General features: G+C 45.0%; 1 protein-coding gene across 2 annotated transcripts in view; it reads left to right on the top strand.

The window, feature by feature from the left end:
• Nucleotides 1-17,500, top strand: part of ADAMTS17 (ADAM metallopeptidase with thrombospondin type 1 motif 17) — a 508,325-nt gene that overhangs the window by 292,535 nt on the left and 198,290 nt on the right. For both annotated transcript variants that reach the window (XM_089655532.1, XM_089655533.1), the window contains exons 9-12: nt 2,920-3,060; nt 9,889-10,039; nt 10,386-10,487; nt 11,432-11,577. In XM_089655532.1, the coding sequence (XP_089511658.1) occupies nt 2,920-3,060; nt 9,889-10,039; nt 10,386-10,487; nt 11,432-11,577 (540 nt within the window). The remainder of the gene's footprint in view (nt 1-2,919; nt 3,061-9,888; nt 10,040-10,385; nt 10,488-11,431; nt 11,578-17,500) is intronic.

Here is a 17,500-nt window from a genome sequence, read left to right on the forward strand (position 1 = left end):
CTGGAGCACACAGTGTGCACCAGATCGCGGTGCTGTGCACTCCCAGGGAGTGCACACAAGCAGGGAAGCGGGGGACCCGCCCCTGCACTGCTCCCGTCTGGCTGTCTCTATACATGGGCCGGATGGCAAGTGGTTAATAGCATCATGGGCCTCTTGGGCAACGTAATGCACTGGGGCCCCTACCTGCTTGCCCACCTACTCTCAAGAATTTAAGGATAATTAGTTGATAGAATTAAACATATATTTATTAGTACTTTTAATAAAAGAAAACATGCCATAAATCAGAGACTGATCAACACAAAGGGCACAGTACAGGGCGAGGCAGAAGAGCACAGTACGGGGGGGGGCAGATTAAGAGGGCACAATACTGGGATCAGAAGGGCACAGTACAGGTTCTGGGACATGGCCAACCCGGGACAGCTTACTTAAAAGCGTGACTGTCCGGGAGAGTTGGTAAGTATGATATAATGCAAAGTTATCATGGGGCCCCCATTCACCTGGGGTTCCTGGACAGTGCCCATGCTTTAAGACCGCCCTGGATAAAGAAGAACATGTGTACGGTTGTCTCATAAACCTGGTTCAAAACTAGAGAGTATATGAGTAAATGTCACCTGTGGTCCTTAAACTATATTGAAAAGCTGAGGCTTTTTCCAAAGTTCATGAGTAACTTTGTAGAGGGGTATTAATCAGCTTTTTTTTTTTTTCAAAATATAACCTTTTATTTTTGTATTTCAATGGTTTTTCTTAAGTTTTAAACAATAGAAAACATAGGCAAAAGGCACGCCCACGGAGGGGCTAGCAAACTCACATAAGGTAAAAGCCAGTATTATAAACACCATCAGTGAATCAGGACTGAGGACAGGTGAACACCGCTTCATAAAAACAAGACAAATCCGTGGCTGGCAAATGCTTCTCCCACGATCCCCCTGACCAGCTTGGGCCTCTGCTGATGATTGGTCCTGGAGTTCCTGGACCCCTGATTCTGCCTTTCTGATCTCCCTCTCTTCTTTTCCTTTTTTTTTTTATTCTATTCAAGTATGTACATTGCAAGATTCTGAACAAACTGTGTTGCTGATTTCTACCTGTTTTTGCTCTGAAGGAATAGCTCTTTTTTTTATTTTTTCCGTGCATGTGTTATGCAGACTGATTCTGAATGGGAGGGACTGTTTTATTATAATCAGCTGATGCACTTCCAGTGTTCTGATGAGAAAATTTGCAGTGCTGGCAGCCCTTTAGAAGTGATTAACCCTTAGGGAGTATCTCACTGAAAATTACACTTTTGTTGCAGAGGATGCCTAAAACCTGACTTGTATCGTAGTGCAGAGCTCTTCATACAAGAAGGAAATGACATTTTTGGGGTTTCAGTACGGTTGGTAAATGGTTAAAAGAAATGCATGAAATATATCACTTTGTGTGTAATGAATCTATATAATATATGAGTTTCACTGTCTGAATTGAATTACTGAAATTAATTAACTTTTTGATGATGTTCTAATTTGAGATGCGCCTGTGTTACAGCATACACTATGTTGTCAAACGTATTGGGCCCGCCCTCCAAATCACTGGATTCAGGTGTTCCAATCCCCTCCATGGACACAGGTGTATACAATCAAGCCCCTAGGCATGCAGACGGCTTCTACAAACATTGGTGAAAGAATGGGTCGCTCTCAGGAGCTCAGTGACTCCAAGCGTGGTCCCGTGATAGGTGGTCACTTGTGCAATAAGTCCATCCGTGACATTTCCTGGCTACTAAATATTCCACGCTCAACTGTTAGTGGGATTATAACAAAGTTGAAGCAACTGGGAACAACAGCAACTCGGCCACCAAGTGGTAGGTCACGTCACATGACAGAGCGGGGTCAGCGCATGCTGAAGCGCACAGTGCGCAGAAGTCGCCACTGTCTGCAGAGTCAATAGCTAAAGACCTCCAAAGTTTGTGTGGCCTTCAAATTAGCACAACAACAGTGCGTAGAGAGCTTCATGGAATGGGTTTCCATGGCCGAGCAGCATCCAAGCCTTACATCACCAAGTGCAATGCAAAGCATCGGATGCTGTGGTGTAAAGCACGCCACCACTGGACTCTAGAGCAGTGGAGACATGTTCTCTGGAGTGACCAATCACGCTTCTCTGTCTGGCAAACTGATGGACGTGTCTGGGTTTGGCAGTTGCCAGGAGAACAGTACTTTCCTGACTGCATTGTGCCAAGTCTAAAGTTTGGTGGAGGGGGGATCATGGTGTGGAGTTGCTTTTCAGGAGTTGGACTTGGCCCCCTAATTCCAGTGAAGGGAACTCTTAAGGCGTCAGCATGCCAAGACATTCTGGACAATTTCATGCTCCCAACTTTGTGGGAAGAGTTTGGGGATGGTCCCTTTCTGTTCCAAATGACTGCGCACCAGTGCACAAAGCAAGGTCCATAAAGACATGGATGACCGAGTTTGGGTTGGAGGAACTTGACTGGCCTGCACAGAGTCCTGACCTCAACCTGATTAGAACACTTTTGGGATGAATTAGAGACTCCTTCCCCGACATCAGTGCCTGACCTCACAAATGCACTTCTGGAAGAACGGTCCAACCTTCCCATAGACACCCTCCTAAACCTTGTGGACGGCCTTCCCAGAAGAGTTGAAGCTGTTATAGCTGCAAAGGGCGGGGCCAACTCAATATTGAACCCTACGGACTAAGACTGGGAGGCCATTAAACTGCATGTGCGTGGAAAGGCAGGAGGCCCAATACTTTTGGCAATATAATGTATACATTTTTCCATTTGAAATGGAGTTATTCTTTGGCTTTACTACCCCCTCCTATACTGTGTGCCACTCACAAAGTGGGATTCAGATACAGATGTTTTTTTTTCTTAACACAGGTTTCCTACATATTAATACAAAATAATCAAGTGTATTAATATTCTTTATCTTGCAGCATGGGAATGAGCCATGATGATGACCAGCCATCCTGTGCAGGCCGTTCACATATAATGTCTGGAGAGTGGGTAAAAGGGCGGAGTCCCAGTGATTTGTCCTGGTCAACCTGCAGTCGTGATGAGCTAGAGAACTTCCTGAAGTAAGTGGCTGGTTTTATCCCAATCAGAGCAGCAATAATATTATTAATAATAGTAAACCTTTCCTAAATCACAAAATATTAAAGTGTTACTAAACCCAGGACCCTGCATTCTCTATATCTGGTCTCCCCGGACCCTGCATTCTCTATATCTGGTCTCCCCGACCCCTGCATTCTCTATATCCGGTCTCCCCGGACCCTGCATTCACTATATCCGGTCTCCCCGGACCCTGCATTCTCTATATCCGGTCTCCCCGGACCCTGCATTCACTATATCCGGTCTCCCCGGACCCTGCATTCACTATATCCGGTCTCCCCGGACCCTGCATTCACTATATCCGGTCTCCCCGGACCCTGCATTCACTATATCCGGTCTCCCCGGACCCTGCATTCACTATATCCGGTCTCCCCGGACCCTGCATTCACTATATCCGGTCTCCCCGGACCCTGCATTCACTATATCCGGTCTCCCCGGACCCTGCATTCACTATATCCGGTCTCCCCGGACCCTGCATTCACTATATCCGGTCTCCCCGGACCCTGCATTCACTATATCCGGTCTCCCCGGCCCCTGCATTCACTATATCCGGTCTCCCCGGACCCTGCATTCACTATATCCGGTCTCCCCGGACCCTGCATTCACTATATCCGGTCTCCCCGGACCCTGCATTCACTATATCCGCTCTCCCCGGACCCTGCATTCCCTATACCTGCTCTCCCCGGACCCTGCATTCACTATATCCGCTCTCCCCGGACCCTGCATTCACTATATCCGCTCTCCCCGGACCCTGCATTCACTATATCCGCTCTCCCCGGACCCTGCATTCACTATATCCGCTCTCCCCGGACCCTGCATTCACTATATCCGCTCTCCCCAGACCCTGCATTCACTATATCCGCTCTCCCCGGACCCTGCATTCACTATATCTGCTCTCCCCGGACCCTGCATTCACTATATCTGCTCTCCCCGGACCCTGCATTCACTATATCTGCTCTCCCCGGACCCTGCATTCACTATATCTGCTCTCCCCGGACCCTGCATTCACTATATCTGCTCTCCCCGGACCCTGCATTCACTATATCTGCTCTCCCCGGACCCTGCATTCACTATATCCGCTCTCCCCGGACCCTGCATTCACTATATCCGGTCTCCACGGACCCAGCATTCACTATATCCGGTCTCCCCGGACCCCGCATTCACTATATCCGCTCTCCCCGGACCCCGGATTAACTATATCCACTCTCCCCGGACCCTGCATTCCCTATACCCGCTCTCCCCGGACCCTGCATTCACTATATCCGCTCTCCCCGGACCCTGCATTCACTATATCCGCTCTCCCCGGACCCTGCATTCACTATATCCGCTCTCCCCGGACCCTGCATTCACTATATCTGCTCTCCCCGGACCCTGCATTCACTATATCTGCTCTCCCCGGACCCTGCATTCACTATATCTGCTCTCCCCGGACCCTGCATTCACTATATCTGCTCTCCCCGGACCCTGCATTCACTATATCTGCTCTCCCCGGACCCTGCATTCACTATATCTGCTCTCCCCAGACCCTGCATTCACTATATCCGGTCTCCCTGCACTCTGCATTCCCTATATCTGCTCTCCCCGGACCCTGCATTCACTATATCCGGTCTCCCACAGTACACAGAACATGGAAGTGCAATTATTTTAGTAAATAGAAACTGCTAAATACCTTTTCTAATCAGCAGTTAGAGCAGTTTTGTGACTTTTATCAGTGTCCAGCTGAGCACTGGTTAAAGCTTGTAGGAGGAGTTTTCATTCTCCTCTCACTGCCCTATGAGATTGCATAACCCCTCACCATCTGTCTGGACAGTGCTTACTGTTCTTGTGCTGATCACATCCACCCTCACAAAAAGAAAAATTTTTTTTTAGCAACACACACCAAACTGAGCATGTGCACAGTGTCCCTGAAGCTCTGTTCTATCAGAAGATGAAATGGGGGGGCGTGGAAGAAGGGGAGGATCAGAGAAGACAGGATCAAACATCCTTTTTACACAATGCAGAGGATTAACCCCTTAAGTTCCACAATGAGTATAACCAGCATGCTTTACTACTCATACAGACTGATTTTACTGTTGTGGGTTTAGTAACACCTTAAGCCTAGGTTCACAGTGGAACACCGATCGTCAGACGGGACCTCTGTAGGAGGCCAATCAGTGGTCACATGCAGAGTAGTAAGCAAGATGTCACTTGTGACATCATTGCTTACTACGTGTGAAATCTGTGAATGATCACAGAGATCACATGGTACAGAACTATTCACAACAGCCTTATACCATGTGAGAAGCTGTGACCAATCACAGCTCACTCAGTAGTTCTCAATGGCTGCAAGAATGCAGACAGAGAAAAAGAGAAATGATTGCTTTTACATCCTATATGGGTGTAAAAGCAATCAGTGTAAAAAAAAAAAAAAATCTTCATCACCCCCCACAAGTAGTACAGTGTCACCATGGTGACCATAAATTTTGGCCAAGATTTATGATGAAATATTATTTATTTGCAAAATTGTATAAGAAAAACACCTTTTTTTCAAAATTTTTGGACTTTTTCATTTACATAGCAAAAACAAATAAAAATCCCAGTGGTGAATAAATACCACAAAAATAAAGCTTTATCTGTCTCAAAAAAGGTAAAAAATTCATATGGGTACAGTGTTGCATGACCGCGCAATTGTCATTCAAAGTGTGTAATAGCGCTGAAAGCTGAAAATTGGCCTGGACAGGAAGGGGGTAAAAGTGTCCGGACTGGAAGGGGTTAAGCAGTAATAAACCCAAAAATAAAATGTTATTGCAGCTTACCAATTATTAGATGACTTTGCATTTAGGGGTTTTTTTTGTTTGTTTGTTTTTTTTTCACCTAGTGAATTGGCTAGTAAGTCTGTTCTTCAACTTTTTTAACTTTTTACCAGATCTAGTTTTCCAGGAAAAACAGCACTTAGAGGGTTGGGACAAACCATTTACCACTGACAGGGGTGCGTACAATGATCAGCTTTTATTCATTTATGTAACTCCTTTATCCCAAAAGCAATAAAAAACCTGTTACTGTAACTGCTTATAAAGTGTTGGCTGGAGTTCAGCTTTAATGTGTTGGTCACATTCTTCTAAATCTGCTAGTCCATCTAATACTCCCCTCCCCCCCAGATGACAATGCCTCTGTCCAAAGCTGTCTCCAGTGTTCCTCCATCCATAGAGGAGACCCCCTAAGACAGGAAGTGTGTTACTGGCCAGATCACCAGGTGAAAATAAAGGGGAGAAAAAAGACTAAAAAAAAAAAAAAAGAATGCATCCACCACATTCAACCATTTCAATACCGGGCAATTTTACACCTTCCTGCCCAGGCCATTTTTCAGGTTTCAGCTCTCTCACACTTTGAATGACAATTGCGCGGTCATACAACATTGTACCCAAACTAAAATTTTATAATTTTCTTCACACAACTCGAGCTTTCTTTTGGTGGTATTTAATCACCGCCGGGGTGTTTTATTTTTTGCTAAATAATCAAAAAAAGACAAAATTTTGAAAAAAAACAAGTTTTTCTTTGTTTCTGTTATAAAAGTTTGCAAATAAATAATTGTTCTTCCTAAATTTAGGCCGAGATGTATTCTGCTACATGTCTTTGGTGAAAATAACCCAAATTAGGATGTATTTTTTAGTTTGTAGGAAAGTTATAGAGTTTACAAACTATGGTATAGATCTGAATATTGATCAATCCTGAAGTACTGACAGCCAATCTAATTTCTTGAGGTCCAAGAATGTCAGAACAGTACAGATATCCCCCAAATGTCAGAACAGTACAGATATCCCCCAAATGTCAGAATAGTACAGATATCCCCCAAATGTCAGGACAGTTCAGATATCCCCCAAATGTCAGAACAGTACAGATATCCCCCAAATGTCAGAACAGTACAGATATCCCCCAAATGTCAGAACAGCACAGATATCCCCCAAATGTCAGGACAGTACAGATATCCCCCAAATGTCAGGACAGTACAGATATCCCCCAAATGACCCCTTTTTGCAGAGTAGACAGTCCGACGTACTTCATAAGAGGCATGGCGAGTTTTTTGAAGTTGTATTTTTTTTCTCATAATTTTTCGGAAAAGGAAAAATGCAACAAATTATTTTCACTATTTTTTTTTTTTTTTTACATAATGTTACCAGTGCAGTACAGCATCATCATATAACTGGCATGGTGGTGATCAGTGACACTGACTGGTGACAGTATGGAAAAAAAAATATATTTTTTTTATTTTTAATTTTTGATTTTTTTTTCAGATTTGTTTTTCAGATTTCACTATGTCCAAAGTAGTACAATGTTACCATAGTAACATTGTACTACTTTGGGGAAGTGATCAGTATTTTATTTTTTTATTTTTTTACACAATTTGCTTATAGCAAAGAATTACTTTGCTATAAGCAAGCATTTACCTGAATGACATCGATTCATTCAGGTTTTTTTGGGGTTTTTTTGTGCTTAGGTGTGATTTGGCCACAGCTAATCACATGACATGTGCATGTGATTAGCTGTGACCATTCACAGCTAGACACTAGTATACAATGGATGGCATGAATGAAGCCATCCATTGTATACAACTGTCATGTGACCTGCTGTGATTGGTCACAGCAGGTCACATGGTACCAGAACGGGGGCCGAAACTCAGATCTGTCATCGGCCGTGTCCGAGGTACACAGCCGGTGACAGATCACGCCGCTGCGTGGCTCTGCAAGCGCGAAAAGTGCGCGTGTGCGGGAGGACGCCATTTGGCGTCCAACCCGGAAATGCAGTACATTTTGCTGGCCGCCTTTTGGCCGGGCGTGTATTGGTTAAATAATTACAGGAATTTGTTTTCTTCCAGTGCAGTGGGGCTGTGCCCGCACTGCATCTGTCAACTGCTCGGTTTCGTCTAGGGCAGGGGTCTCCAAACTTTCTGAACAAAGAGCCGGTTTACTGTCCTTCAGACTTTGAGGGGGGTAAACTATGGCCAGTGTGAGTAGAAAATGCCCCGGCGTCAATGGGAATAAACAATGCCCCATCGTTGGTATTAGTGGGAGGAATAGTGATCCATTGTTGGTAGTAGGGGAAAAAAATAGTGCCCCATCATTGGGATCAGGGAAAGGAATAGTGCCCCATTGTTGATGTCAGGGAAATGAATACTACCTATCATTGGTGTCAGTGGGATGCATAGTTCCATACCATTGGTGTCAGTAGGAAGAATAGTTTCATACCATTGGTGTCAGTAGGAAGAATAGTTTCATACCATTGGTGTCAGTAGGAAGAATAGTTTCATACCATTGGTGTCAGTAGGAAGAATAGTTCCATACCATTGGTGTCAGTAGGAAGAATAGTTCCATACCATTGGTGTCAGTAGGAAGAATAGTTCCATACCATTGGTGTATGTAGGAAGAATGGTTCCATACATTGGTGTTAGTGGGAAATATAGTTCCATACCATTGGTGTCATTGGAAAGAATAGTTCCATACCATTGTTGTCAGTGGTAGGAATAGTGCCCCATCATTGGTGTCATTGGGAAGAATAGTTCCATACCATTGGTGTCATTGGGAAGAATAGTTCCATACCATTGGTGTCATTGGGAAGAATAGTTCCATAACATTGATATCAGTGGTAGGAATAGCGCCCCATCATTGGTGTCAGTTGTAGAAATAGTGCCCTGTTGTTGGCATCAGTAACAGTAATTATACCCCATTCTTTGTGTCATTAGAAGAATAGTTCCATTCCATTGGTGTCAGTGGGAAGAATAGTTCCATTCCATTGGTGTCAGTGGGAAGAATAGTTCCATTCCATTGGTGTCAGTGGGAAGAATAGTTCCATACCATTGGTGTCAGTGGGAGGAATAGTTCCATACCATTGTTGTCAGTGGGAAGAATAGTTCCATACCATTGGTGTCAGTAGGAAGAATAGTTCCATACCATTGGTGTCAGTGGGAAGAATAGTTCCATACCATTGGTGTCAGTGGGAAGAATAGTTCCATACCATTGGTGTCCGTGGGAAGAATAGTTCCATACCATTGGTGTCCGTGGGAAGAATAGTTCCTTAACATTGGTATCAGTGGGTGGAATAGTGCCCCAAGGGCCTGATAAAGGCACGCAAAGGGCCACATCCAGCTCACGAGCCGTAGTTTGGGGATCACTTGTCTAGGGGATTGCATTGTGGAGATAAACATACCTAATCTGCCAATCTTCCAAGTTCAAGACCGAATTCCCCCCCCCACACACACAAAAACACACACAGGGGCAGACTGACAACTCATGGGGCCCCCGGGCAATAGGGGATCATGGGGCCCCTGTGTCCTTACCCACACTCAAAAAAGCCTATAAAAAGGTACCAGGGGCATGTCATGGGCCCCCCTACTAACCCCAGGCCCTCGGGCAGTGCCCGAGAGCTCGAATGGTCAGTCCGCCCCTGCACACACTAGCGATCTTGTGAGTGGACTGTTCCTGATGTCATCGCTCCCCTAGACTGGCCCTGAACATGAGGAAGGCAGGAACAGTCCACCGCCGGACGTGAGGAGCTCTGTTTTCCAGCAAATCAAAGGATCGTTGCGCTGCTAATCAAAGCAAGCAGTTACCCTATTCAGCATGGGCACAGCCCCACTGTGAAGTTCTGCGTTAAGGATTGGTAAGCTGCAATATATTACATTTTTGGGGTTCATACCACTTTAAAGCGTTTTCCTGTCTGAATTTAACATGCATGGAATGCATTTCTTAATTTTTCAGTGTTGAAGGTCCGTCTTTGTCATGTTACCCTGAGCCCTTAGGCTTTGTTTGAACTCTACACAGGTCCAAGGTGAGCTCATGTCTGCTGGTGACAGACCCTCGCAGTCACCATGCTGTCAGGCTTCCCCACAAACTGCCTGGGATGCATTACAGTGCCAGCGAGCAGTGCCAGATCCTTTTTGGCAGTAATGCCACGTTCTGCAAAAATATGGAGGTAAGGGAATGCAGGTTTACTTGAATGTCACAGCTGATCAGTAGATGATGCATTGGGGTTGTTCTATCTTTAATGACGTTATCTAGAATTCTTTCCAGTGGATACATTTCTGATCTTCACTGTCTACATCAGCATGTCTCAACCCTTTTACCCCAGAGGAGCCCATAAAATATTTTTCAGGTCTCACAGAACCCCTAAAACCTATTTATTATTTGGGGTCACTGTGAACGGGATCTCATAGTAATAGTAGCTGTATTTTGTTTTAGTAAAAAATAGTTGTATGTAAGTCAAATCCAAAATGTAGCCTCATTAATGGAAACTATTTCTGTGACTCCCTTAATTTCAGCATTTGATGTGCGCTGGCTTGTGGTGTCTAGTAGAAGGAGATGCCTCTTGTAAAACTAAATTGGATCCACCTTTGGATGGTACAGAATGTGGAGCGGACAAGGTGAGCAGAAGAACTGGTGAATTGGTATTAAACCTAAACACAAACATTTGACATATTGCAGCTTACCAATTCTTAGATGTGATGGCTGCATTAGTTTCCTTTTATTTTTTTATTTTTTAGGCTTTTGTCCTTTGTTTGCACCTGGCAATCCTGGCCACATCAGCATTATGGCTGTATCTGTAAGTCTAGATGTCCAGAGCACTTCACCCCCCCCCACCTTACATCAGATGTCAAGATCCCCCCTCCCCCCGCCATCAGAAGTCAAGAGTCCCTCCCCATCAGAAGTCAAGAGTCCCTCCCCATCAAAAGTCAAGAGTCCCTCCCCATCATTCTACCCAAGCCACCTCTGCGTCTTAAACAAGGGCTCGGTAAGATTCTTTGTCTCTCCTGAAGAGGATGACAACTGGCTCCTGACACTCCAGTAAACGGATTCCTCTGTCAGGGCTGGGCTCCTGCTACCTATTGAGCAGCTCTTTTCTTTCAGTACTCAGCTGCTCAACTGTCTGTTAATTACCAGCCAATCGTCTCCACAGTGACTCACCTGGATACCATTACCTGCCTCAGGCGATGGGGCAAAAGAGCTGCTCTTGGATGGCATGTCAGCAGGATCAAGGGGACCAAGTAAAGCATTGCACCCAAAGTGGGCCGGATCGGTTGCCGGTACCGGGTGTAAAGGAGCAGGATATTTCAGGATGTACTGGAGCTCCTTTCTCAGGTGTTTAGGTGTTCGTCACCCGCTACATCCGGCCACTCCACCCCCCCCCCCCCCCCCAGGTTTAAGAATTGTTAAGCTGTAATATATGTTTTGCTTTTTGGGTTTAATACATCTTTAAATAACAGTAGTTCTTCTGAAATGAAAGCTTCTTGTGCTTGCGGTTTCTTACATGACACTATGACAGCGGGTTACAATCTACAATTCTCAGTTCTTGGAGTTTGTTCTGCAGTGGTGCCGAGCTGGAGAATGCGTAAGCAAGACCCCAATCCCTCAGCATGTGGATGGAGACTGGAGTGCCTGGAGCTCCTGGAGCATGTGCAGCCGTACCTGTGGAACCGGAGCACGCTTCCGGCAAAGAAAATGTGACAACCCACCGTGAGTGTTTCCTTACAGGACACGTGGGGATAATGTGGTTTCTTTTTTCAGTTAGTTTACATACTTAAAAAGGTTGCAGTAGGCTGCAGAAAGTCCATCCAGTTCAACCAATACAAAAAAGAAATATATAAAACCTCCATATACACAATTCTATACCCACAGCTGATCCAGTGCAAGGCCAAAAAACCCCATGAAGCAGGGTCCAATTTCTATATCCGTTCTATTCAATACACCAGGATAAGGCCCCATGTATACGGGACATTTCTGAACGATGGAAACTGATTGCTGTAAAACGTAGGTTAAAAAACGTCTGTTTAGACGCGTTTGCATAACGCATTTATGCAAGTTTATATGTGTTTGTGTTTAGAAGCGTTTTTTAAAGATAAGCACAGGAGAACCTCCCAAATGCCCAGAATGCACTGAAAAGTGGTAAATTATTAACTATTTCAGACTGTATCAGAGAAATACAGAGAGTAGAAGCAGAGACAGCAGTATGTGTTGAGATAATTAGGTTCGATTTGCTCATTAACATTTCTTTTGTTTCCAAGGGTGGAAAAGGTGTCTGGTGGAGGGAGTCATTAAGGTCACCTGGCAGGGGGTCTTCATGAGGAATTTGAGGTGTGAATGGTCATTAACATATCTTTTGTTTCCAAGGGTGGGAGAGGTCTGAGGTGTGAATTGGTCATTACAATGTGTGACAAGCTTGGTAGGAACATCCTGTGTTCAGTGTTTTGTCCATCTGAGTACCTTGAAAACGCTTTGCATACATTTTTCATGATGAAAAAGGGTTCTGGACAGCATTGGGAACTGGAAGAGTTATTTGCCGCGTTTACAAGCGTTTCACGGTTTGAAACGCAGATAAAATCAACTGCTGAACGCAAGTTTTCTGCGTTCAGAAAAACAACTGTAAACTCAAATGCCTGTAAATGACTGTAAATGATGATGTGTACATGGACACATAGGAAAACATTAGGGAGAGTTCAGGGGCTGCTGAAAAAAACGCTGAACAGCTCCTAAACGTGAGTTTATCAGCTGCAGTGTACATGAGCCCTAAGAATTCTTTTTTTTTTTTTTTTTTTTTTTTTTTTTTTTTTTAAGTGAAAGTTATTTTCAGTAAAGTCAAGGAGATTTTAAATTTAGTTAGGCTTCATTTAGACTTGCGGTTGGGGGGACTGCATAAATGGGCGGTTGAGCCACACCTTTGTCGCCTGTCAACCTCCCCTTCTTAAGCTGCAATAGGCAGCAGACAGGGGTGTTCACATGTTGGGGCCACGTTGCTTCATTTTGTGCAAGCAGCAAATTTCCCCCGACATGTAGCAGGAGGCTGGCACCAAACTCTATACAGCCAAGCAAATGAGGAAGCGCCACAAACGTCTCCCAACTGCATTTGTTGACAAAGATGAGGTTAAAACCGTTGGCAAGAGGCGTCACATTGCTTCTTCACCGCCTGTTAGTAGCCTCTACAGTGCAGTTTGAATGTGGATTGGATTTCACAGTTAAGGGAGATTTAGCTGCATGTCTAATGCAGGCCATAGACGGGTTGAAAATCGGACGATTATCGCACCATTAGTGGGTTAATTGGTCGGCCGTTTTTCAGGGTTTTGGCACATTTTTTTTATCGGTCAAGTTGGAAAATTCGCAGGCAATTTTGATCGGCCAATTTTCCCAGCAATGATGGGCAAATCGGCCGATCGTTTTACCGATAAAGAATCTGCGCATGAGCCGTGACCTGCAAGAAAAAGAAGAAAAATAAGAAAAAAAAGAATTCCAGTCCGCTATTATATTTTAGATGAAAAGTCTTGCGGTTGCAACAATGTATCTATTTGTATCCGAATAAAAAAAAAAAATCTGTATCCGAAATGGATACAAATGGATACATTGTTGCAACTGCAAGACTTTTCCATGTAAAATATAATAGCGGAGCTCTCTGCAAGGGACAGAAGTAAAAATGCCGGCCGTAGACGGGACGAAAATCAGCCGGTTTTTTTTTACCGTTGGTGGTAACGTCGGCCGATTGATCGATTTTTGTTTTTTTTTTTATAAAAAAAAGGCCGGTTTTCGACCCGTCTATGGCCTGCATTAATCTACCCATATTAGATTAGATTAGTTTCAACTTTGTCATTGTGCAAAGCATATGTACAGAGCCAATGAAATGCAGCTGAAATAAAGTTCCCTATCCTTCTGTTTAAAGTTTTGTAAATTGAGTCCATATTAAGGATAACATCTTTGATTTGTTATTAAAATAACTAATTAAAAAAGTACATTGTAACAATACTGTTACAATGTATTTATAAACCAGTTGTGCTGACAGTGCTCCTATATAAACAAGCATGTGGCTTTGTTTACACTGATAGAGGAGCGCTGAGGCCCCCTTCTGGTGTGTTGCATTAGAACATGGGTGTTATGATTTGAGTTTGTGTTGGGTTAAGGCAGGCAATTTATCTGACTAGGCTGGCAGTGCACACAGAGTAGACCCAAAACACACTTGCATGGTTGATTTGTGATGCAATGCACCACAACCAGGGGCGGACTGACAACTCATGGGGCCCCCGGGCAATAGGGGATCATGGGGCCCCTGTGTCCTTGCCCAAACTCAAAAAAGCCTATGAAAAAGGTACCAGGGGCATCTCATGGGGCCCCCTACTGACCCCGGGCCCTCGGGCAGTGCCCAAGTTTCCAAATGGTCAGTCCGCCCCTGACCACAACATATAGCAGTGCATTACGGTGTAGTGCAGGTGCGTCGCCTTATGCATTGGGGTGCTGTTGAAAGTAAATGGTAACGAAAGGCATACCCTGCTCAAAAAAATTAAAAACACTTTGAAAACCCATCATATTTCAATGGGGAAATTTTTCATGCTGGATATCTATACTGTTATGGACGGGGGAATGTGTTACGTAAGGACACCCCATCGTTTGATGGAAATGAAAATGATCAACCTACAGAGGACTGAATTCAAAGACACCCCGAAAATCAAAGTGAAAAAATGATTCAGCAGGCGAGTCTGTTTTGCTGAAATTTCATTGCAGCAACTCAAAAGGTACTTTGTATGGCCACTACGTGCTTGACAACGTCGGGGCATGCTCCTAATGAGACGATGAATGGTGTCCTGGGTGATTTCCTCCCAGATCCTGGACAGTCTGAGGTGTAACCTGGTGGCGTCAGATGGACTGAAACATGATATCCCAGAGGTGTTCTATTAGATTTAGGTCAGGTGAGCGTGGGGGCCATTCAGTGGTATCAATTCCTTCATCCTCCAGGAACTGCCTGCATACTCTCGCCACATGAGGCCGTGCACCAGAAGGAACCGAGGACCCACTGCACCAGCGTAGGGTCTGACAATGGGTACAGGGATTTCATCCCGATACCTAATGGCAGTCAGGGTGCCATTGTCTAAGCTGTTGAGGTGTGCATCCCTCCATGGATATGCCTCCCCAGACCATCGCTGACCCACCACCAAAACGGTCATGCTGAACCATGTTACAGGCAGCAGAACATTCTCCACGGCTTCTCCAGACCCTTTCACGTCTGTCACATGTGCTCAGGGTCAACCTGCCAATTCTGGTGTTCAATGGCAAATGTCAATCGAGCTCTATGGTGCCAGGCAGTGAGCACAGGGCCCAATAGAGGACGTCGGGCCCTCAGGCCACCCTCATGAAGTCTGTTTCTGATTATTCTGAGACATTCACACCAGTGGCCTGTTGGAGGTCATTTTGTAGGGCTCTGGCAGTGCTCATCCTGTTCCTCCTTGCACAAAGGAGCAGATTTCGGTCCTGCTGATGGGTTAAGGACCTTCTATGGCCCTGTCCATCTCTCCTAGAGTAAATGCCTGTCTCCTGAAATCTCCTCCATGCTCTTGAGACTGTGCTGGGGGACGCAGCAAACCTTCTGGCAATGGCACGTATTGATGTGCCATCCTGGAGGAGTTGGACTGCCTGTGCAACCTCTGTAGGATCCAGGTATCGCCTCATACTACCAGTAGTGACACTGACCCTAGCCAAACTAGTGAAAAACCGTCAGAAAAGATGAGTAGAGAAAAAAAGTCAGTGGCCTCCACCTGTAAAACCATTCCTGTTTTGGGGGTTGTCTCATTGTTGCCCATCTAGTGTACCTGTTTTTAATTTTCATAACACCAAAGCAGCTGAAACGGATTAACAACCCCCTCTGCTACTTACCTGACCAGATCAATATCCCAGGAGTTTCATTGACTTGATGCTATACTCTGATTAAAAAGTGTCCCTATAATTTTTTGAGCAGTGTATATGGGAAACCAGCATGACAGCAGCTCTTGTATAAATAATCCTGCCATTATGTTAAAACGTACAGAAGCTGAAATCTAGACTCAGGTATTAAAGTGACAGCTAGTTCCATAGATTTCAAACACACACGTCAGAGAGGCACCTATAGGCATGGACCTAATGTGCCTTATAGAAAGTCCCGCTCTCTCATTTATATGTAAAGGGATGCTGAATCTGTGCTTCTCCAGTTGCAGCACCAATGTGCCCAGGTGATGATAATGGAAGCATATCCTCTCATTTTAGTATTCACTAGGAGTATGTACATGCTAAGACAACTATCAGTTTCTTCACAACTAAAAAAGAGAGAACTTTCTTATTATGTTTGCTATTCAGCCACAGGGGATTTTTTTTTTCTTTACTATTAAACATACCCACAAAAACCCACAGCAGTACAATCAGTCTGTATGTGCAGTAAATCATGCTGGTTATACTCACTGTGGAACCTAAGGGGTTAATCATTTGCATTGTGTAAAAAGGTGGTTTGATCCTGACTTCTCCGGTCCTCCCCTTCTTCCAGTGTCCCCCTCTTATCTCCTGATAAGACATATTTTCTGGAGTCACTCTGCACATGCTCAGTTTGGTGTGTATTGCTAGAGAGGTTTTTTTTTTCCTTGGGAGAGTGCATGTGATCACCACAGGGCCAATCAACACTGTCCAGACAGAGGTCAGGGGTTCTGCATCCTCCTAGAGCAGAGAGAAAACTCCACCTACAGGTTTTAACCAGTGCTCTGCTGGACACTGATAGAAGTTACAAGACTGCTATATACTGCTGATGAGAAAAGGTATTTAGTAGTTTATATTTACTAAAATAATTGCATTTCCATGTTCTGTGTACTGTGGGAGACCAGATATAGTGAATGCAGGGTCCGGGGAGAGCGGATATAGTGAAGGCAGGGTCCGGGGAGAGCGGATATAGTGAAGGCAGGGTCCGGGGAGGCCGGATATAGTGAAGGCAGGGTCCGGGGAGGCCGGATATAGTGAAGGCAGGGTCCGGGGAGACCGGATATAGTGAATGCAGGGTCCGGGGAGACCGGATATAGTGAATGCAGGGTCCGGGGAGACCGGATATAGTGAATGCAGGGTCCGGGGAGACCGGATATAGTGAATGCAGGGTCCGGGGAGACCGGATATAGTGAATGCAGGGTCCGGGGAGACCGGATATAGTGAATGCAGGGTCCGAAGAGACCGGATATAGTGAATGCAGGGTCCGAAGAGACCGGATATAGTGAATGCAGGGTCCGGTGTTTAGTAACACTTTAAAGGCAGCCTGTCAAGTGCCTAGTCCAGTCTTTCTCACCAGGGTTCCATGGAACCATAATGTTCCTGCAGAGATTGCAGAGGGTTCCTGGAGCAATGAGCAGCTTCTTCTTCTAAGATGAGTAACCACTGACACCACTGATCTTTCAGATATCTGTAAGGATGGGATTCTTCCCATTGACCTGAGATGTCTGTAGCATTGTTCCCATTGACCATCACTCTTGCGTATCATGAACTGTTGATATAGTAATTATTCGGGATTCCCTGAGGAATTAAAGTTATTTCAAGGGTTTCTCCATGCTGGAAAGGTAGAGAGAGGCTGGCCTAGGGTATCAGTACTGCTGCCCTGATGGTATTATAGTACCTGCAA

Source organism: Staurois parvus, unplaced genomic scaffold (genome assembly GCF_062004578.1).
Source record: "Staurois parvus isolate SC_StPar_1 unplaced genomic scaffold, SC_StPar_1.0 ptg000845l, whole genome shotgun sequence".
Taxonomy (NCBI): domain Eukaryota; kingdom Metazoa; phylum Chordata; class Amphibia; order Anura; family Ranidae; genus Staurois; species Staurois parvus.